Raw genomic sequence first — 22,964 nt, 5'->3', positions numbered from 1 at the left:
TTTTTAAGAATTTATCGTCACTGTACTAACTACAAAAACCCATTAGCCACACAAGTCTCCTGCTTGTATAGCTTCTAACTACACTTTAGCCATGTTCCATACAGTTTTTTTAAACAATCCTTCTGGTTAAAATAATCTTAAACCCCCTCCTATTTCCTCAAAGAAAAAAAATTATATGTACTCCAAAGAACATACCTAAAATAACTTTAAGCATATCCAAAGAGAAGGCATTTTTGCATAAAATAACTTTTTAATATCTTGTTTTGTGGAGCAAATGTCTTTGAAATAAAATGTAATTAGCATTTTCACCACAGGAGACAACATATGCCATGAAATGTACTTTGATTTCCTCCTTGAGATCCACTATATTGCTCAATGGTGGGCTATATGCAAAAATTCGTAATTAAGTTTATTACAAACATGGAACGCTACAAATATTTGGCAGCTTGATCACAAGACTTTACTTTCAAGATTATTTACTGTATTTATATAATGTTTCAGTAGTATTTCTTTCAATTGCAATAGATCTTTATGAAGTTCTTCCATAGCATTATTGCAGTTGTGTAACAGTTTTATTATCTGAAGTATATAATAAATACTCAGATGGGACTATCATATACCATGCAACACACTTATAAAGCCTTCAACAAAACGAGCTGACATTGTAACCTTACATTTTGAAAGGAAGAAATCAGGATGTATTTAAGACAATCTTTTTGACCACTGGGTGACACTCTTGTTCGGTGTACGATAAACTGCCTGACAGTCTTCTCAGCCTTTTTAGTTTTTTCCTTAGCTTTAAACAGCCCTGATTCTTCTAAATTGAGAAGAAAAGATAGAAAAACTTTTACACAAGTTTTTATTAAGCACTCCTTTTCCAAACCCTTTATTATTGCTACTCGCCCCAAGAATGCAATTCTGAGAGAAGTCCACTGCACACAGACCCTTATGATATATGAAGGATTTTCTTTATGGTGAGTTATGGAATAACCCATCCATGTTATGTCTAAATCATCCCATTCAATGGAATAGATATCTGCTGCAACTGTGTGGCCCTGTATGGATATTGCTACTAACAGCTTCATGGTGAGCTTGCAACACAAGACTAAGGCCTTGAGCAAGCCTGCCAGGCTTGCCCTGTCTGAGCTTTTTCTGACCTGATCACAGGCTTTTTTTTAAACTTGCTGCTGGTTTAACAGCAGTTTTTCCAACTGGCCAGGTGTCTATAACTACCATAGTTTTAAATACATAGCAGTAACAATGTATTATTCTATGATATTATGACTAATACCACAAGGCAGTATCTACAAACACAGGCCCGGTATAACAGACACCTCGAGAAGTGGAAATGCAGGATGTGGCATATAAAAGCACAGCCATCAGATGACATTCTTAGATCAGACTGCTACTATTTTCCCTATACTAACGAACAATTCTTGTCTAAATATTTAAGGTGACTTTCATCCTTGTCCATAAATTCTGAGTGCAAAACTATCCTGTGCATTTTATTGGCTAACTCAAATAATCCGTATCAAACATCAAACACATTGCAGGCCTGTGTATATTACGTCCCTATGATTCACTACTAGCCCTTAAATTTCATAAATGGGAACCTGAAGCACAGACTAAGAAGGGTTCATAGAAATTAATATAACATATGATGGAAACATATACTCATCAGCTCAGCTGAAAAAACAGGGAGCTCAGAAGGTGGCTGTGGTGAACCTCATAATCCCATTATCTATCCCACCAAACTTTAAAATGGCATAGGCATCATTATATTGTAGCCCCAATGTACTGCAGCTGCAGAATCAAATAACACACCAAAAAATTCTCTCAAATCGCGTAAGAAGTGTGAGTGATCAGAGATATATTAAATTACTTACACTTCCAGGTTACCATCCTAAAGATGTCATCATTACGCCTCCTATCCTTACTAAACAAACAATAAAATAGAGATTTTCATGACATATAATTTCTTTAATTTCTATTTCAGCACAACTGAAACCCATTTTTTCACTATTTTTCACTTCAACAGATGTCCTTTCCCTGTGATTTCACTGGTATGCTCTACCAACCATTCTGGTGACCAAGTAGAACACCGTAAGTATTAGCAACCTATGCATGGAACTACGAGAATCAAAAAATACCTGTATTCAGGTCTTGTAGAATGACCGTCCCTTGCCCATCTGTATCCTGATTCATCCTGCAAAACATACATGCAAAATGACTGCCTGACACGTATCTCAGTGTCAGATGTCAAGTACAGTTAGTTGCCAAATGGTTACTTAATTACTGCAAAACCAAAGCATTTAATAAGCTAAAAAATATCAACTCCTGCAGCAAGTATCTTCCCCATTTATTCACTGTATCCCTTTACTTTTTATTGTCTTCCTCCATAAATTTTGACGAGAGCAACTTTGCAATGCCACACAAAACACAAAAACTACAGAAGTTTCCAAAGCATACATATAGGTTTTGACTTAGAGAAACATAAATTACCACCAACACCTTGAAATGACAGAATTTCAAACAGCTGGGTTGCAGGGGGCAACAATACTGACCTTCTCAGTATTTTAATTACCTAGTATTCAAGCCTTAACGGGGGAATAAACATCATAAACACGTGAGAAGATTCACCTTACGTCCACCTCGGTGTGGAGGGCCATTTCTCCGGTCATGGGCAAAACTCCGACCTGTGTCATAGTCTCTGTACTCAGCGTGACCGTAATCATCATAGCGACTGTAATTCCCATCCCCAGGTCTCTCAAGCAGTGGTGGCTTCTTGGGCACAATGTTTACTATTCTGTGGTAATCGCCCTAAAGCACAAAGCAAACATAAAAGCAAAAAGACTGCTTTTAACAGCTGAAAATCTGTAATGAATGAACAAAAGTTGAACCAAGTTATTTCTAAATATTTAAGAGAAGAAATTGCACGGAGAAACAGCAAACATTAAAAATCATGCCAGTCTGACAGTAGTATAACTCATCAAATCTAATTCGACACTACTCATATTCAATCCTTAGGCATTAGAAGTTTAATTATAGATGGAAAATTTCAAACATGGTTTAATTGTCTTTTGAAAGTTTATAAGCAGTAGCATTAGCTACTTTCTGAGTATTGGTTAGCTACTTGTATTTCTCATATTTTTTACATTATTTTTAGAATACAACAAAGAAAGTTACACCTGTAATGCCTATTAAAAAGAGTTCATTTGAAAATGCTAACAACTTTCCTTATGTCCATAACACCGTCCACATTGCAGAGACTGTAGTTAAGATAGACTTTGCTTCATAATCTAAATAGATAAGCATACACTGAATACAATGCAGTATCAAGTGACGGAATTTCAACACTCGTGGGTTTTCCTTTAGTACAAATTTCAGGCAGCTTTTTGCTAGAACACAAAATTAATTTATTTTCTTCAAATAACATGTCATATACCATTTGTCAACTAAAGAAATTCTTTGTTTATTAAGTACAAATTGAACAACTGCAAAAGATATAAGTTCAATTTTACTAGAACTAAGTTTTAAGTAAGTCAACTGCAAATAAAAAGCAAATGAAAACATGAATGCAAGAATTTGAAATCATCTTCCTTTAGCAAAACATTTTTAATGGGCCTTAATCACGAGCTACAAATGCAGAAACTTGAGTTAGGCATGTGCAATTTGGCAGGGGGGGAAGACACTAAAGCTATTTTTTTAACAGTAAGAAGTCACAATCTAATGCACTGATAGTTTTTTGCAGAAAAATACACTGCATTTACAAACTGCTAAATATTGTAATGCAAAAAATAAGTTGATTTCAGATACCACCCAACAGACTAGAGGGCAATCCAAAGTCAGCCTACAGCCATACTGGTGCAAAGTGGAGACTACATACAGTCACCAGGCTTGATCTACTCTTACTTCATTGAGCATCCTCCACATGTAATTTTTATTTACTTTTAGTTTGGTGTCTTACAAAGATGTGCTGTGCAGCTTAAATAAAACTGCTCCATGCTTTAACCTCACCCAGAAGACCCCACCACAAAACTATACTGACACAAAGAAGAACAGTTACTTGAAAGCTTGATGAGTATCCTCCTTGCATTGTGTCAATTTTATGTTCTTTACCAGTATCTGTGTTTCTACCACAATCTATACTTGATATACAAGTAACACCCAGTTTAGATGAGGCCATATCTCTTGCTCTCTTCAAAAAAAAAGATTCTTCATTCTGTATCCTTGGCACATCTCATTTCCAACGTGAACAAACACTAAGCGTATTAACAGATTGAACAAATCAATCCCATTTCACTTGTCTAACCAAAATTAAGTCAAACTCCTACATGTGGACACAAATACAATGGCACAGGTTTACAAGGGCAGAAAGTACCTTCCAACTATCTTGAATCTGCCGAGCTGTATGAGAAGGAACTCCAAATCCATCTTTCAGTATGGCAGAGAGACACCATACCTTGGTTTGCCCAGCTACTGGGGGTGTTTTGGTATAGATGGATTATATTAATTGTGATGAGTGTACTCTGCTATTCCCTTCAACCCTAGTTCCAAATACATGTAATATAAAGCTAGCATTGAACTATCTAGTCAACTCTTGCATCAAAATGAGTGTATCACATCTTTTAGACTGTAAATTTTCATAATGCCTAATCACATATTGTTCCCTGGACAGCCTCAAAGACTACAGGAACTTAGAAATGTCAATGATGCAATAGTTAAATTAAATTTGCAACGTGTTAGCCAAACAACTTAAAAAAAATCTGTGAAAATACATTCTGCCTTTCCTCTTGAGCTATCTTGATAAGTATTTTGGAGAAGGAAGTAGCTAAACACCCTGTGAAAATCAATCTGATTTCCAGCTTGCTGAAAATGCAGAAATGTTGCTGTTGCCTGTAAAGAGTTAAAAATGTCAGAGCAGCCAAAAACCAATAAACTGCTCAATAGAGTAGCCTACGTAACTAGTTACCAAGTTACTATCATTGGTAAGCTTCCAAAGAGACAAGATGAAAATGTAACAGAGGGAACCCAGAAGACAGGCTAAATCGGCTATGCCATTGTTTCAACATTTACAATAAGTAAGAGGGAAGTCAGATAAGAGGTACTGGTACCTGAAATTTTTGCCAAAAACACATTACACAGGATGTAAACAAAAGTGTCAAAATGTATTCTTAAAATTTTATTAATGGTGTAATATCTCCAAAGACAAAACTACAACCTGTTTTATTTCTTTGTTAGAGACTTCAGACAAGGCAGAAAAAAGAAACTACCCAACTTTGTGGAACAGAGAATTCCTAAAAGCATTCTGAAGTTATTCTATAACACAGAAAGCACAGCTTCTGCATTTGCTTTTACAAGTATAAGATACATATATACATAACACCACAGAAGACTCTGTATCTACAAAGTACATTTTTGTTGACACTCTTCTTTGTAAAGTGTTTCCCTTTGAGGACTCCAAAGCACAACCTTAGCAAAGACCTACTTTCAACACCTGTTAAAAACATTTTCTCCTATACTTTAACAATCATAAAAAAAAACCTGTGTTGGTGACAAGAACAACATCATGAAAGAAGTTCCTTCATCACCTCAAGTTACATAAAAGAAATAATAAGATAAAAAGACTATAGAAGAATATAACATAGTATGGCCTTTTGTTCCCCAGAAGTCTTAAAAATCCTGTGTTTAATAGCACAAAGAATTACACCAAAAAAATCAGTTTACCAAAATACAAATATTCTAAAACAGTTCCAACATATTTGAAAATTAAAAAAAACAAAACCAAGACTTAATTCTGTAGGCAGTCTATTATTTCTGGACACATGCATGTATAGATTGCTGACTTCAAAGAATGGGGAGAAAAAGAACTTGGGTTATACTAGGAACTTACACGGGTACACAAATCCAGCCCGGATGCTACAGGTCACTGTTTAAAGGTATAGTATAATGATATAATGCTACAGATACAACGCTTACTCTACACTTACATCACCATGAATCCTTGGAGGGAGACGTTCTCTTGGAACTCTTTCATAGTCGTATCGCCCTCCAGACCACATTTCGTCTCTTCGATATGCCACTAAAGCCAATAAAAATACAATTAGGAAAACCAGACTCATTATGAATAGACAAAAGGACAGTAAGCAGAAAAATAAATGTTCCAGGATTTCTCCCAATATAATGTATTATGCATAAGCCCTGTACATACCCTTGTTATTGTCAGCCCTCTAAAATACGTCTTTCTAGTTATGGAAAGTATGTAATGTACTTGGAGCAAAAATAACTCACAGTATGGGCAAGAACATGGAACTGGAAATTAGTTCAGTATAATCAGTAAAATTACAGGACTTAGAGATACCATAAACAGCTGTATTGAAATATACACATATTGCAAATACTAGATGTACATACAAATGTATACACACACACCTTACAGTAATTTTAATACTGTTCTGCTAAAATACTGGAACTTTTAAAAAAGTAATTCAACATCTATTTATTAGATGTTTATTAGATTTATTAAATAATTTCTCGTTTTTAGTAAAATATAGTAACTTTGAATTATTTCATCAACTCAACCATCTGGAAGGAGATCAAAATGCAGCACATCATTTCTTAGTACAAAGCCCCACATTTTGATTATACGCATACAATACATTCTTCACATGCAGATACTTCCTGTTTTAAATTGGAAGCCAACTTTCCAGAGGAAAGTGACTTTCAAAGCAGTGTTATTCATTAAAGACCAGTGGAAATAAACCATCACCGCAACATGTTGTGCCAGACAACACAGACTTGAGGAGTTCAAATCTTTCTGTTGATTATAAAGGTGAAAAATTATCTACCATACAACACCGAAAGTAGATATACAACTGCTAGAGTTATATTTTTCAAACCTTCCCTTCACAATAGTAGCTCTAGCTGGTAAAAACAGTCAGAAAAGTTACAGAAAAGTAACAAGTCATGTTCAGAAGGAGAAATACATAGCGTTACCTACTTGCACAAAGTGAAAACACTTCATTGGAAATAGACTTATAGGGCTACATAAAATTATTGGTTAGAACAGATGTTAAGAACCAACATAACAAAAGGGTTTATTAACTGTAAACAGAGGTAGCACTAATTCTGATATACACTTTTGCAAAATATAACCAACTCACATACTTACTTTTCTGTCTGTTTTAGCAACTCTCCTTCTGAAGATCCATTCACAAAACTACAAAAAAAGAAACAGAGGTTAGCAAAAAATACAAATGTATTCATCATAAGTACATTTTTTTTCTGTTAAGTAAACAAGACAGGTACAATCTAAATGTTTTAACTGCCTGTGCCCTGTGATTTGTCATTGTAAAGAAAGATTCAGTTACATGTGATGAGAGGTTAATGAAAAGCTTGATTTAACAAAGGCTTTTCTTTTGGTAAAAGAGTGAATCCTGATAAAGAAGCTCTTTCCTCAACTACAAGATGCATCTATGTTCAGTGCCTATGTTAGACCCTAGCCTTGGTTCAAATGAACCAAATTGTCTTCTTAAAATCTAGTCCCATTCTGTAACAAACTTGACCTTGAGTTTGTTCTACAACCAAGACAAAGAACTAGTCTGATATAGCTAGTTATAAATGAAAAGCTGACTAAACCAACCAGCTGGTCCTAGTTTTGGTAAGGAGAAAAGAGAGGATCCACTGTCCCTGCCCTCTCCAGTAAGCTCCATGTAAGAGTTACTAATTCTGAAACCACTGCTTATATTGCTGCACTGGATGGGCAGGTGCATCGTCAGAAGCACCTTCCTGGCACTTTCACAGTAACTGCCTCAACTTTTCTTTATTTTGTACTTCACTGACTTTTTTCTAGAGCCTTAAAATGCTCACCAGGGCTATATGTGCACAGCTCTTAGGCTAACCCCATGCCCCCCTTCCCACATTACCAGGAGGATGCTCCATCTGCTTTTACGCTGTCCTCACCATCCTCTTTTCCTGGTGCCCACAACAGTACTTCAACATTTCTGTGTTTTTATGTACCAGGAGGGACAGAATTAGCTATGGCAAGACAAAATCATGATGCTGAAAATGCATCATGTGCTCTGCTTTAAAACACTTCACTGCTGGCCCCTCATGCCCAGCCCTTGCCCCAGGGTGGACCATTCCTTCTGTCTGTACTTGCCCACAGCTGGGAAGCACCTGAACTGCCCACAGCACCCACTCCCTACTCATACACAACTCACCCACCTCTCACACAAACAGAGATTTAGGTACTTGATGGCAACCCTCAGTTTTTTTAGACAAATAGCAAAATACCAGAAGCTGAATTCAGATGAGGTTTTCAAGTGGGCTGCTTTTTTTTTTCTCTTTCTACAAATACAGTGGTGATCTTTTGCCTGCAGAAGTTATTGCAACTGTTAACTGAACACAATGTTCAAAAAGCAACACATCTCAGATAAGTGCAAACTTACACCTCATGAAGCTGAGTGCAAACTTACACCTTTTGATGCTCTGTCAGTCAAACCACCTCCAACATCCCAACACACATTGCTAGCAGTAGGCACCAACGCTCACATACACATCCCATTATATTATCAGGCAGCAAAGCTGATAAAAACACTCCCTTTTTTTTTTTTTTTTAATCACTGTTGGACCACACTGAAATGAGCAAGAATTAAGACCAGTATTTTGACAAAAAACAAAACACAAGCTGGAAAAAGGTAGAGATACACTATCACAAAAGTCAACAGACTGACAAAAAGAAATACACTGGACAACAAGCAACTACGCAGGTGAAAGAAAAATCTCATCTGCATTTAGAGGAATGAAATGAAGAAAGTTAATCAGGCAGAATCAACCATCTAGTACATTGGTTAAAATGCTGATAAGGTAAACAAGTAGAAAAGACCAATTTTATACAGAAGACAAAACAGACAAATTTTAGCTGAGACCAATGAGATAAAATAAGGATGTATTTGAGAAAACCAAAAGAAAAAAAAAAAAGTTTGAAGGGAAAAAAATGCAATTCCCAGTTCCCAGCAACCTGAGCACCTTTTATCTGTTTCTACAGAAAAAGAAAACAATTCATTTCTTAACTGATGTGACCCAACACAGCTTTAATAACAACCAAGGACAGTCTAAACTCTCAGGATCAGTATCAGCTGATTCCATTAAAAAAGACTCAAGAGCTCAAATCTCAAGTTTATTATCCAGTATTGAGATTCATCTGTTCTCTTAGCAGGTACAAAGTTGTTGCAAAACAAAGAATAATCTGGTTTTGTTTCACACCTAGTATTACAACTCATCCTGATTAACTATTTTTATTAGCACATACAACAAAAATATTTGATATTTAATATTATGATATATAATCACACACTATATTAATTTAAACAATCTCTTCCTATTTTTGATCAGAGGTGGCTATTTTACCTAAAGCAAAGTCTTCTCTCAAATAAACACATTCTGTAAGCGCAGAGATCATTCTATCAACACAACACAAGCTGCTCTATTGTAGCCAGACAACAAAAATGGCTTTACTCCAAATAGCACTGTGTTGTGCTCCATGCTAATATAGGTTTTTTCATCAGGCTACACAGGTCACTTCAGATTCCTTGCACCACTGGGCTTTCTTTATCTAACAATCAATCCTTAATTTTTTATTCTTTTTTGCTTTCTAAATAATACGTGTTAAAAAGTCCTGATGCATGTGCAAAAACACTCTAGTACTTTGAAACATTTTGTACACAATTCTTGTCTGCTTACACTTACTTGATATATCAATTTTCATCAAGGCTACACATATCTGCTTCTCCAGGATTTGCAATTTTCTAGCATGTGCCATCATCCTTCTGCAGAATCTACATTTTTGTTTTCAATACCTATGGCTTCCTAATCCAGATGGCTACATCTTGCCATATGTGAACAAAGTGTAAAAACAATGCTGTGCTGCAAATGCAAAGACAGGCAGCTGAAGTGCCTCCCATGCCACTGGGATATATTTGGTTTTATAATGGTACTTTGATAAACAACAGAGACTGACAAATGTGAGCCAAGTCTGCCTCTCCTCTACTTTGGAAAGCTCTCAAAAAAAAGCTCAAATCGTTTTGTACAAAAAATAGGAGAGATGTAACTTATCAACAATATCACTATAAAAGTTGCAATGATTCCTGCTGTGAGGATATAAAGACAGACAGAAAACATTGCTTTATGTTCCAATAATTAGGCTCTGTATTGGATAATCTTTGAAGATATCCCAGCATCTCTTACCTAGACACAAGGCAAGGCAGATAAAAATGGGTTTGGGGGAAAAAGTAACTTTCTTCTCTTCTCCTCATACATGAGACAGGTAGAACACACTGAACAGACACAATCCTACTGGTAAAATGAAAAAGCAGAAGTGTAAGAGCAGACAGAAAAATCCAACACATCAGGAAATAAATTAACGTGAGAGAGGCACTCAGAAAAAACAGAGATATAAAGACAGTGTGTCTCTGCCTAATAGCAAATAATGGGCTGTAAGAATTTCAAAAGCAGTTAGAAGTATGACTGCAACAAGTCTAGGGATATTCACCTAGATACCAAGAGGCTTTCTTCCAATCTTTCTCAACCCATTCACAATAATTTTGACTTAAAATAGCATGTATAAACGGAATATAATTAGTAACAGCAGCAGCATTCCAGTGAGGATTTACAATCCCACCCGTCCCACTTCCTTACATCATTCTAATATGCCACAGGGACAAGAGAAATGGAAGCAATGCATTGGGGGTTATATTAATAGAATGACTGCTATATTAGCACTTATCCTTGCCTGACCACCTGCACTTACCGACTTGTCCATCATCAGTGCCACGAAAAGCAGATTCTACCAGCTCTTATGTGGCTGCTCTGCCAGCAATCTCACTGCAAACAACTGCATGGATCACCCCTGCTCCTGTGGCTTTCCATCCTGCAGCACAAACACTCAGACAACAAAATACAGCAGCTTTCCATACTGCTGCCACAACCAGTCAAGACCACGATGCTCTCAAAAATTACTCCAACCAAACCCAGGGTCACCCAGGGTAAATCACTGTCAAATCAAACCTTCCTCACTTGTTGTGTGGGTTTCCACACCTTTTTGTACATTTCTGACTGTCTCAGTTCCCTTGAAGTCACAAATACCCCAGATAAAGCATTTATAGACTATCCTTGAAAACTCTAATGGATGGGAAAGAACCCACTTAAGAAGTATGAGCAAGAATAAAGAACCATGAAGAGCAGACTCAAGATGCTTAAATACTAGCAAGGAGTTAAAATATTACAGCATACCCGATTGTTAAACTAATCACACAGATTTATTCTGGAAGACTTACTCTAGTACTTACTAGGAAATGAGATGAATGACACACTCATGTCTTATTTATCCCTCTAGACAGAGTAACGATACTGATCCTGCACCAACATACCCACCACACACTCCAGTGAAAGTGTTTACAATGGGATTTATATAGTCTCCAAACATTCATTACAAATTATTGTTTAAAATTACTCTCAGATGTACGTACAAGCAAGACTATCCTTCCCTTCAAAACAAATACACAAACTGAGAACCAAAGTCTTCTGTCCCACGTGGGTTTTAAACAGGACTAAATGATAAGGCATACAAGCCATCTCAGGCGCTAACCCGGCAGCCGCCTGCCCAGAGGAGGCCGTCCTTCGCACCGCTGCCGTCCCGCACTGAAATTCACCCCAACCCGCGGGCAGCCCGGCTCCCCAGAGCTCCCGCCGCCCCGGCGCAGGGAGGGACGCGCTCCCCAAGCCAATCCTCGAGGGTGCCGCTTCCCGGGACGGGCGCTCCGCGTCCCGCGAGCACGTGTTGGCAGAGGGGGCAGGAAGGCGGCCCCGGGGCGCCCCGCAAGGAGCCTGGCGCGCCTCGCCGCCCGCAGCCGCGGGCCAGCGGATCGGCTCCGGTCCCAGCTCCAGCTCCAGCCCCAGCCCCGCTGGTTCCGCGGAGGAAGGCGGCCGGTTCCCGGTTCCCGGCTCGGCCCCGCCACTCACCCGCCTCTCGTTCCCGCAGCGCGGCAGCCCCGCGGCCGCCCCGCACCTCCGCTTCCGGCGCGCGCGGGCCGTCAGCGGAAACCCCCGCCCGCCGGGGCGCCGCCGCCGCCCATTGGCCGCAGCCGCGCCGGGAGCTGCGCGTCGCCGGAAGCGCGACGGGCCGCGGCGGCGGCGAGAGGGTAGGAGAGAGCCGGGAGAGAGCCGTGTGTCCCGTCCCGTCCCGTCCCGCCCCGCCCCGCCGGGACCGCAGCTGCACCTCTCCGGGCCGCGTCGCACGATGGGCTCCCGCGCGGGCTGAGCCCCGCCGTGCCGGGTACGCCGGGGCGGGGGCACCGCGGGTGTCGTGAGCGCTCGTTCGCAGCTCGCTCGCTTCGGGCCTCTGCGGAATAGGAAGGGATGAAATAAGCTGCTGGTCGGGGCCGCGCTGTGGTAGAGGAACCGCGGGGCGATGTTAGGGCCAAAAGTGTTAATACGACGTATGGGAGTTCCTGAGCAGTCTGTGGTTCTGCTGCTTTAATGTCGCTTTGCTCGCACTGAGCTCTGAAATAGATTACCTCGTGATTTGAAGAGGAAGGGCCGTCACGAAGTGAGTTACTCAGATCTGCCCCTCCTGGGTGAAGTTCTGGGTGAGACCAGATGCGATTGAACCAAACAGCTCTTCTCTCATCTTGGCTGTGCTGAGAATCTCTTTAGAAAGGCACAGTTGAAAAAGCGTTTATGGGTTTTCCCTTTGGAGCATGGGGGAAATGGTAACGTAGAAATGATGAACTTCTGAGGGCCCTGAGCAAAAGAAGACAGCCCAGGCCCCAGCCTCCAGAGCACTCCTTGCTTCTGTAGGTATTGTACGTTTGTTCTCAAGTGAAGCACTTACTGCTGTATCATCTTCGTTCACAATGAAATCTCAGCGAATGCTGAGTAGTACTGGGGATGGAGATGGAATCGTATCGTTATATCAATCTGTGACAAAATTCTACCAATTTTGGCCAAGGGCAATGGGACACCTAGATGTAATCTGGAAAAGGAGCATATATAAATTATATGCATTTGGAAAATAGTCCTGGCTGATCGTCTGGCTGCCCAGTCTTACTGTTCCTAAGCTTTTGTAGTTGGATCAGTACATAAAAGTGACTTGGTTTGAACCACAGATCCTTTTTATGTTCGTCTTTGGCTTGAGCAGATTGTAGTCTTTCTTTGCTGATAGTGCTAACCTTATTTACCAACTCTTGATCCTGTTTAAGATTTTCTTGGTACTATTTAAGTGACTAGGAGATAAAGCATATTATTCTCTTACAGCTTGCTCCATGCCCCTTGTGCAGGGCAGAATTATAGCAAGTGGTTGATACCCTTGTCAGGGACCAAGGAAAACAGAAGTTCAGTTTCGTCCTTCACCACAGACACTTGATTATAAGGCTGAGCTAAACTCCTGCCACAACTAATGGTTTGTTCCTTTGGGTCTAAACTCTGTTGACACTATTAAATCAGGAAGAAAATACTGAGTTTTAAGGGTCAAGATAGAAAAACTCAGATTAATTTGCCTGAGTGGGAGTGTCTTGAGAAACTTGCTCACAAATCACTTGTACATACTTCAGTTGATTACATCATAAATCTGACCTTGCTGTACTGCATTTAAAAATAAACATACAAGTTTCTGCTTTTAGGTTGAAATACCAAAGTTAAGTCACAAAAGTATCAGTAAATTTAGGTTCCACTTGATGATTCAGAGCTGTTTTGGTGGTGTCCTCATGTGTTCTGGGATAGAGTAGAAAAGCCAATTACTGAACTTAATCATTGTCTTTTTGTGATAGCCCCAATGCTAATGACAGATGCTGCATTAAGCATATTGGATGAATCAAAACATTTTTGTGTACCTGATCTATTTTTCAGGAGACTTAATCATTGCTGACAGATGGCTCTTGTCATAAAATGGTTTGATTTGTTAGAAAAGACTAAAAAGATTGAATTCAAGAAGTCATTGTAATGAGATATAACTCTATTGTCAAAGTTAATATGTGAAAGTGATAAATGAAGGAGGCATTAATATTACAGAGAGGCCATTACATTAATGGGAATAGTGTGCAGTTCTTTGGAGGCATTGGAAAGGCTTTTACCCAGTGTATAAAGTTAAGTAATGAAGGTAATACCTTGAAGATCAAGAAAGCCCCAGCAAAGCATCCAGGATAAAATAGAAATGTTTTGATTTGTTGAAAAGTTCCAGCAGGATATAGCCTTGAAGCCAGGCTGTACCTTTCAGGTGAGTCTCCTGCAGCAAGAAGAAAATGCAGATGTTGTTTTTTGGTTCATTTGGAGATTTTTGTGAGGGAAGGGCATTTTTTTTTTTTTTCCTTATCAGCTGAGCAGAGAGACTGGTAATCATGGAGAAAGAATGTGATGAAAATGTTAAACTTATATTGGACAGTTCTATGAAGTTAGAAAATTCCAGAAGTAGCAGGACTCTCAACCTTGTAATGATGAGCCTCCAGATGACATGTCTTCTCTGGAGGTTTGGCTTAAAGCTGGAATTGGCATTTTTTACTCCTCCCACTGGAAAACATCGTTATAATAAATGGTGATAACCATACAGTTCCTGTACTCCCTCTTCTATTACAGTTGTATAGTGAGTCAGACATAAAAATAAGAAGTACTTGCACAACAGTCCTAAACTATACAAATTGCTAAGAATATTTGGGCTGTTGGAGCAGCAAAACTGTTAAGCTTAAATTTGTCCAGGGAAGTAGAAACAACATTCAACCTCAGCCATCTGGCAGCCAGTGCTCTCAGGGTGCAACTCTTTCAACTTCTTCTGGAAAAAGCAGTGTACAGCTGAAAATGGTGATTCTGTAGGCTGCTTTTGTTAATAATTTCCTAACAACCGAGCTGTTATGTCAGTAGTAATCTCTGCATGATGTCTCACCTTCTCTGTGGAGGTTTGCACTGTGGAATATGCTGGCTGGCTGCTCTCCGAGCATGCTGTTCTCCCTGGTGCCTGCCCATTAAAATGGGGGCTGCTGTTTTAAGGTGCTCCAGCTTCTCTTGCCTTTTAGGCAAAGTATTCATTGTTTTCAGAAACTTGAGGTTCACCTCCAGTGTTTTCTCTTCCACTGCTGTAATATATTAGCACTGGCAGTATACCATAGAGCAGTCTATCCACTGTACATCTAAGTAACTGCACTTCAGGCCATCTATTCAAATGGCACGTTGCCAAGTCAGTCTGGTTAGGCTTGTCAAGGATACAAATGCCAAGCAGTAAGGAATTTGGGATAATGAACCCAGTCTGCCTAACACCAGATGCGATGTGTGGCCTTTATTGCAAATTTATTCTGTTTTCATTTGCTTAACCTTTGTGTTGCCATTTTTGCTTATGCCAGAAAACAGTCTCTGAACATGGAAAACCTCAAAATTCAATCACTTGGAAACTGCCGCTCAGATGAATAGTGATGCAGGAAGCATGTCAAGAAAGAGTAGCAAAGCACTTGGATAATCATTGTCTGCTGGGAATATCAGGCCTTGAGATAACTGGATCATGAAATGCCAGAAAGTATCAGCTGGATTAGAGTGTGATATTAGTTACTTTGTTGGCACTTGGTCAAACAAACTGTTCAGACCGGCTACCCTGGAAGTCCCCTAAGAAATCGTAATATGGCAGATGCTGATTTTAATACTTAAGGTTTTTTATCCTTTCATCAGCTTTTGTCTGCATTTTTAAAATTAATCAGTCTTGCTGAAGAAGTCACTTAATCCTCAGTTGGGAATTAGCTAGAGGTGCCAGGAAGCAGTAATAAGGCTGTAGGAAAATGGACGAGGAGGTAGAAATTGGACTGTGTATGGAATGGTTGTGCTGTACTATTTGGTGTGGCCTTTCATAAAGTGTATGTTTGATCTTAAATTTTACTCACTTAGCTCCTGGTCTGAACCATGGCTACAGAATGGAACAAAGTGAGTGTTTTGCACAGACTTTACACCACTAAAAATTTTGGGAAATGTCAAAATGTGAAGAAAAACATTGGCTCACCATTCTCAAGTTAGTTTGGCCACTCTTCACCTAGTATTAAATGATGTGTATGTGGTTATAAAAGTATTTTTAATTGATTGTTTCCAGACATACTCAGTTTCAAGAGCATGGAAAAAGATTGGAAATTAAAATGGAAAGATTGGAAATTTGCCTGCTTCCTACCAGGAGAAATCTGCCTAATCAGAAGGAGGAAGGGGAGTGCTTCTGTAAAGATGCTGCTTTATGGTCAGCTTTATGGACACATGCAGTTCTAGAGGAGTGCAGAAACTTGAGCAATAGTTAAGAGAGGAAATGAGAGCATGCTGCTCTAGCATCATACTACTGCTGACTTTAAAATGTATTTATCTCCCTCCCCACAATAATTAGGACTCTGCTTTAGGGAAACTTCTTTTGTTTCTCCTTAACCAATTGTATTTTATTATATGTTGAATGCAGCTGAACTGGTACTTGAATAACGAATCAGATCATGCTGGTACTGGTACAAAGGGCAGTAATTTGACACGTTGACCATATTGTTTAATACATGGACATTGCTTGTTTCTTTTGGCCCCTAACCTTTCTAATTGCACAGATCAGCAGAGGATTATGGTAAGTATGCTAATTTGCCAGTTTTGTCTCGACTACAGATCAACTCACATAGAACAAAAATATGTTTGGATCCAGGAGAGGAAGAAGGATTGTATGTCTTCTGTAGTCCATGAAGGCAAACACTAATTTTCAGGTAAAATGATGCAGGGGAAATGAAAGATATGATCTCCTGCAACTTTATCATGCTGTCTGGGCTAGGTTTGAAATAAAATTGAAAGTCTTGAAACTGTTTTGTTTTTTTTAATTGAGTTCTTTGTTCAATGCAGTTTAACTCTTCTCTCTTTCCTTTCATCAGAAAAATGAGTGGTGGGTTGGCACCAAGCAAAAGCACAGTGTATGTGTCCAATTTACCCTTTGCTTTGACTAACAATGATCTGTACAGGGTAAGTTTTAAGAGATGCATTGTTTAAATTAAACTTGTTGGCAACAATTTTGACTGTAAAATCAATACTGATATATAAGTTTGTAATGATAAATTTATTATTAGTGAAATGCAATTGTCTGTTGTTAAATCTTTTTATTTTGGTTTACATTTCAGATATTTTCAAAGTATGGGAAAGTCGTCAAGTAAGTGACCTAATATGGCCTTCTATTTTTGTACCTCTCATTTTAAATATTTTATGTCTTTCCTTCACTTGAAAGTCTTGAGCTTTTTGTAATTAAAGTATGAATGTGGAACTGTATTGAAGTTCTGTTCATTTTTTAATAAAGTATATATTTAATTTAACAACTGGAAGTTCTTGCAGTTACATACGTAATACAAGAATATTTGTGTTGGGGACAGGTTTTGCTAACCATTCCTTCAGAGCAAGTAGAACATTGTTACATACCATCAGTTCTTTCTCTGAAATAGTTGAAATAGTGTTCTTCTAGTGTTATTCCCCTTTCCTTGAGCACTGTGGGGCACAGTGGATAAGTGTGAAAGTGGGAGCTTCTTCTTACGTGAGCTAGATGTCACAGTTCCCACAATTGCAGTGTACAGTTCTCTGTGATTCTAGAGGGGCTTGTTATTGTGACTGCTTAGTATTTTACTTAAAGCTAGATGTAAGGCTGCATTAATGGCTTTCGGTATGTGGGGTATTCATGAACAATATATGTGAATATCTGCCTCTCTGTTCAAATGATTGAAAGGAATGCCACAGTAAGGAACTGACTGTTTCGTTGGGGTTTTTTTCAGTTGGTCAGAATATGGAGACTCAAGTCTTCAGGTTTTAATCCTAAACCGGCAAGTGTCTTCTCTAATTTCTCATAGATGTTGCAATAAATAACCTGTGAGATACAGAGTTTCAAAGTTTTTAAAGTCTCACAAGTGTGCTTCAGATGACAAATAGCAGGAAAAGCAAATATATCCTGACTATTATGACTGTTATGACTATGGACTGAGTTTGTTCAGTAAGACGTCAGACTTTCTATGGTTCCAAGAAGTTCCTGGCTTTTTAAAGATTTGTCACACTTGATTCTTTCTATTCTTGTGTTATTAACTGGTATGTTGAATATCCCAAATGGAACCCTGACAGTCATAACCAGGCTTCTGTTGGAATTCTTCAAAGAGTAGCTTGGTAGAAAAACTAACAGAATTGTTTTAAAGTGAGTTTTATTGACATTTGAACTTAATACATGCAGTTGGACATGTCCTGTCCAAGAGGCTTTGGTAGTAAAACGTTAAGCTCAACCTTTTTGTGCATGTATTTGGGGAAATTTGAGCTTTCTTCACTGCATTTTTATTTTATAAACTTTTTACCATGTAGGTCATCTGTTACTTTTACAGGTTGTATGGTAGGTCTTCTGTATGGAAGTGGGGTTTGGTTTTTTTAGGTACTTCTTAGGATTTTGGCTTGCCCTGTGGCTGAACCTTTGTTCTGCCTGTGGTGGACATAGGGAGGAGTGTATTCCTTTTTCCATACTTTTTTACGCGTACTTTGTTTTTTATGGACATGCAGCCTGACATTCTGATTCTCACTGTTATTGTTTTGTTAGGTTTTGTTCAGGGCAATGTACAACTGACCTTAAGATTGAAAGAATTGAGGTTGTGTGGGTTCTGGCCATACACATGCCCTGGCCCTGTCTTGTAAATTTTTATATTCAGATTTTGTTTTACTCTTTCTGGATTTTCATGAACTTCTCAATGTGCTATTGAAGCTGTTGATTTCAGTGTTAGACTGAAGATTTAACTTTGTATGTCATGTGAAATAACACAGGCATCCATGATCTTTGGATTTCAGTTGGAGATATTTGTAGAGCAGTGCTGCACGTAGTTAGTGTTTCCAATTGTGAACCTGTTTAGCTGGTTAGTCCTACATGAACATAGATTTCTCAGTCTGAAGACAGTTAACACTGTGCTTTTCATCAATAATAGCAATGGTAAGACTACCCATGAATCCTCCTTGCACCTCCAGTAATATATAGTTCCCTCAAGTTAGGTTGCTTGTAAATCTAAAGATTATGTTCTCTGTTCTTCAAGCCACCAAGGGAATTAAGAGTAATACTGGTCCCAGAAAGATCCCACATGCTTTTTTAAAATCATCTCCACTCTGCCTCTAAATACATGGCCAGGTTAGCTGCTCTGTTGAGTATCTGTTTAATGAGTATCTTTATTGTTAAATATACTTTAACGCTTTTGCAGTATAACAAAGGTAAGATCCCACTGAGATCTTTAAGGGAAAAATATCTCTGAAGTAATTTTAGTGTGGTTCACTAAAATAAATAATGTGGTTATATGTTTTCAGAGTTACCATTATGAAAGACAAAGACACCAGAAAGAGCAAAGGAGTTGCCTTTATTTTGTTTTTGGATAAAGAATCTGCACAGAACTGTTCTCGGGCACTTAATAACAAACAGGTAAGTTTTGGAAAGTTTTTATGGCAGGAGGATTGGGCTTTCAGTCCCAAAACATTTACTTTTTCTTTCCAATTTTCTGTAGTTGTTTGGAAGAGTAATAAAAGCAAGTATTGCCATAGATAATGGAAGAGCAGCAGAATTCATTCGCAGGCGTAACTACTTTGACAAGTCTAAGTGTTACGAATGTGGGGTGAGTAAAACCAAAAATGTAGAGAAATGGACAAAAGTTGTGGGTTGAGATAAGAGCAACTTAGTAACTGAAATAATACTAAACGGTAGTAGTAATAGTAGATGGTAATGAAGGTAACAAAGAGAAACAAAATCCAAGAAATAGAACCGATGCACATGAAAATTATTGCAATGACAACCTCCTACTCATTGCTTCAAAATATCTGCTTTTGCTATATCTTTGGAAGTTCATGATTTAGTTTGCAGTAAAATAAAACAGTTGTTTCCTGTATTTATATAGAAGTGAGTTTTCAATTTTAATTAATTCCTGACTTTGCCTGAACATAGTAATGATATTTGGATAGTATTTAATGTCCAATACAAATTTGATTTATATTCTTAACACTTCGTACAGCAAAAACGTTGCCTCACTCCTGTGTCTTAAATTGTTAATTCTGAGGTTTCTATCTTGGCTTGAATATCAGCCATATGTAGTGTATTCAGTTATTGCAATAGACAAAAAAATCTACTGTGCTTGTAGCTTGTTCTTAGTTTGCAGTTAAGCATGCATATCACCACCAATCTCTTCATTTCCATGGAAAACCTCGAGAAGAGTTTGTCTTCTGTGTGCCAATTCAGCATTGCATTTATCTTACTAATTGCTTCCATTTTTCCCCCCATGAATTTCCCTCAGGATACGTTTTAACGTATAGTTGTTTGTAATGCCTTCTGTTAAGCAATATTTCTTTTTCTCCAAGGAAGCAGGACACTTAAGTTATGCTTGTCCTAAAAATATGCTAGGGGAGCGGGAACCACCAAAAAAAAAAGAAAAGAAGAAGAGAAAGAAAATAGTGGAGCCAGAAGAAATGTATGTATATTGAGTTACATGTTACTACATTTTTTAGGAAGCTTTTTCATATTAAACACTTAAATTAAGGATCTGTATTTTTTTTCTCTCTGCACAATGAAGTGAGGGGGAAGAAGAAAGTGAAGAGGAAGGAGAAGACCCTGCTCTAGATAGCCTCAGCCAAGCCATAGCTTTTCAGGTACAAAATTGAAGCATGGCAAATTTTTTTTTTTTTTTTTTTTTTTAAAGTTCAGCTACCTCGTTTAGCTATTTTTCAGAAGCTCTGATATACATGCATAGGTCTATCTGCTCTATAGCACTTAGTGGGCTCTGGTTTGGTAGCAGTAGTTGATAACTGTAGTTGATAACTCTAGTTGACTTCCTTAAATTTCAGGCATGTTCAGTGGAATTTTGTTTGTGTTTCTTGCTCTTTCACCATTGCTGTATTTGTGTCTTACAGTCTTTTTTTCCCTTCAATTTCCTTTGCAATTTGCTTGTGTCATCTCTGCTGTGGTGCTCTGCTAGGTGTTTGCCCACAAATCCCTGTTTACTTTGTTAACTGAGGAGACAGAAAAAGAGTCATATATAAGTGACCAGACACATCCTCTGTCCTCACTGGAATGTCTTTGAATCATTTACTCTTGGGACACTTCCTTTGCCTAATACAGACCATCACATTCTCTAATAGACCTCATCTCTGAAAACATATTGAATGCATATTTTTTTATATGGATAGATTATCCAGCATCTGTATTACTGTCTTTATTACTTCTTTATCTCTACACCCTTTTGCTTCATGAAACAAAACGTGCATGATCTGTTGCTCAAATTTCTTGGCTCCCTGGTCAACACTGTTGTCTGTGTGTCTGTCCGGTGCAAAAATCCCTCAAGAGTTAATAACTTTGTTCTGAATATGACTGTAATGAGTGCAGGACTTTTACATGATGTAGTCCAAAAAAGTGATTCAAGTATTCACAATGTTCCTCCCTTTCCCCAAAAACTCCACAATTGGAAATGAAACCTATAAACTCAGGAAACATTCTCATTTCTGTCACAATCCGAAGATTTTAATTGGTAAAAATAGGAAGCTTCTATTTAAACTATTAGTTGAATAATCTTCAGTAGTAATCCCCAAAGGCACTCATTATGTGAATGAATGACTGCAAAGGACAATGGATAGAAGGTTTATTAGTGGAACAAAGCTGATTCAATAACATCAATTTAAAAATGAGGCATTTTTTGCTTTAGATCTCAGCTAAAGAGATCTGCTTAGATTTTTTGCTTTAGATCTCAATATTTTTGGAAGTTTGCCATGGGCAAAATTCCTCTTTTTGAGAATACAGGATGGTCCAGGCAGCTGCTGTGGTGTAGAAGACAGCTTATATGTGAGAGCTACTTTCAGAAATGTTTCCTACTGCTTTGATCACACGGTTTATCTGGAAATAAACCCTTGTAATTCTTTAACTTATTTAATAATTCAGTGCATATTAATAATTAGCATTATTATTTATAGTGCACCTTAATTTTTCTTAATCCCAGCTAATACTTCTCTTTTCTTCATTATAGCAAGCCAAAATTGAGGAAGAACAACAAAGATGGACACAGACTGCAGGGGAATCTTCAATTTCAGATGATTCAAAACGTCCCCGGATTAAGAAAAGTGCTTATTTCAGTGATGAGGAAGAACTTAGTGACTGAAATAATACTGTTCTAAATGCATAGATAAGATATATATAGTGTACATTTTGTAAAGTGCTCAAAGTGATCTGTAATACAGGTTTGGTTTAGTGTTGGAAGACACTGAAAATCATGTTGTTGTTGTGGTTTTTTTTATTCTGTCCCTTGACTCTTCCCATCTTTTTATATCTGCGTCTCAAAACCTTACCTTTCAAGGCAACTTTTTAAGAAAATGATGTGATTATACCCTTAAATCCAGAACAGTATCTGTGAGAATGCATCTTGCAGTTAGTATCTAGACCCAAGTCCTAGCAGTGACATGTTTCATGAGAGAATTTCCCAAGGCTTTTTTCCTAAGAGGAGTTCCTCTTAGGATGACTGCTATCACCACTGATGCTTTATGTATTAGTCTGTTTGGAAACAGCACTTTAGTAGTACTTAAGTAGAATATGAAACTTGCATTAGTTGAATTTCAGCTTTAAGCATTGTCTTTTTACTCTTCATGCAGTACTATAATAAATTGTCACATCAACACTGTTTTTCCTGACTGCGGTTTGAGTGCCTAACAGTACTTAGGGTTATCCACAGGGTTTTAAATACACTTGGATCTAACCTGCATCTGAACCTGTTGGCAAAATCCAAAAGGCATAGTTTCCTACATGCCTAAAAAACAGCTTCCATGTGTACTTGGTACTGTCATGGTCTCTTAGCAGTGTGTTGCCACATATTTTGTACATAAAGCTTTTCAGACTTTTTCTGTCCTTAGATCTCTCTAGGGTTGCAGGCACGTTCTCCTGTAGCTGTTCCCAAAACCAC

The 22,964-nt window shown here is 38.2% G+C and overlaps 2 protein-coding genes across 7 annotated transcripts in view; one reads left to right on the top strand and one right to left on the bottom strand.

Annotated features, from left to right (window-relative positions):
- PPHLN1 (periphilin 1) overlaps window positions 1-10,925 on the bottom strand; it is a 64,924-nt gene extending 53,999 nt beyond the window's left edge. The window contains exons 1-6 of the mRNA XM_040061213.2: window positions 10,811-10,925; window positions 10,249-10,356; window positions 7,172-7,219; window positions 5,991-6,082; window positions 2,641-2,820; window positions 2,151-2,206 (exon numbers count right to left, since the gene is read on the bottom strand). Coding sequence (XP_039917147.1) covers window positions 2,151-2,206; window positions 2,641-2,820; window positions 5,991-6,082; window position 7,172 — 329 coding nt within the window. The 5' untranslated portion in view covers window positions 7,173-7,219; window positions 10,249-10,356; window positions 10,811-10,925. The remainder of the gene's footprint in view (window positions 1-2,150; window positions 2,207-2,640; window positions 2,821-5,990; window positions 6,083-7,171; window positions 7,220-10,248; window positions 10,357-10,810) is intronic.
- Window positions 10,926-12,175: 1,250 nt separating this feature from the next.
- Window positions 12,176-22,680, top strand: ZCRB1 (zinc finger CCHC-type and RNA binding motif containing 1). Of its 6 annotated transcripts, none has more exons than XM_040062142.2 (9): window positions 12,176-12,334; window positions 16,657-16,751; window positions 16,914-17,001; window positions 17,157-17,185; window positions 19,345-19,456; window positions 19,539-19,646; window positions 20,383-20,492; window positions 20,595-20,670; window positions 22,038-22,680. In XM_040062142.2, exons 3-9 carry the CDS (start codon window positions 16,918-16,920, stop codon window positions 22,167-22,169), a joined length of 651 nt encoding a protein of 216 aa, XP_039918076.1. In that variant the 5' UTR covers window positions 12,176-12,334; window positions 16,657-16,751; window positions 16,914-16,917; the 3' UTR covers window positions 22,170-22,680. The 6 variants fall into 6 exon arrangements, with proteins under 6 accessions (XP_039918076.1, XP_039918079.1, XP_058276247.1 ...); XM_040062143.2 differs by lacking the exon at window positions 12,176-12,334 and adding an exon at window positions 12,837-12,854; XM_040062145.1 differs by lacking the exon at window positions 16,657-16,751 and having other exon boundaries at window positions 12,182-12,334.
- Window positions 22,681-22,964: the final 284 nt, after the last annotated feature.

Source organism: Hirundo rustica, chromosome 4 (genome assembly GCF_015227805.2).
Source record: "Hirundo rustica isolate bHirRus1 chromosome 4, bHirRus1.pri.v3, whole genome shotgun sequence".
NCBI lineage: Eukaryota > Metazoa > Chordata > Aves > Passeriformes > Hirundinidae > Hirundo > Hirundo rustica.
The sequence above is the reverse complement of the archived record's forward strand: the minus strand, read 5'-3'. Positions and strand labels throughout refer to the sequence as shown.

Bases quoted from the DNA above. Each gene is read 5' to 3' on its own strand.
- ZCRB1 (XM_040062142.2), top strand. From the start codon at position 16,918: ATGAGTGGTGGGTTGGCACCAAGCAAAAGCACAGTGTATGTGTCCAAT. The intron at 17,002-17,156 runs GTAAGTTTTAAG...TTTACATTTCAG, and splicing joins CTAACAATGATCTGTACAGG to ATATTTTCAAAGTATGGGAA. The intron at 17,186-19,344 runs GTAAGTGACCTA...ATATGTTTTCAG, and splicing joins AAGTATGGGAAAGTCGTCAA to AGTTACCATTATGAAAGACA.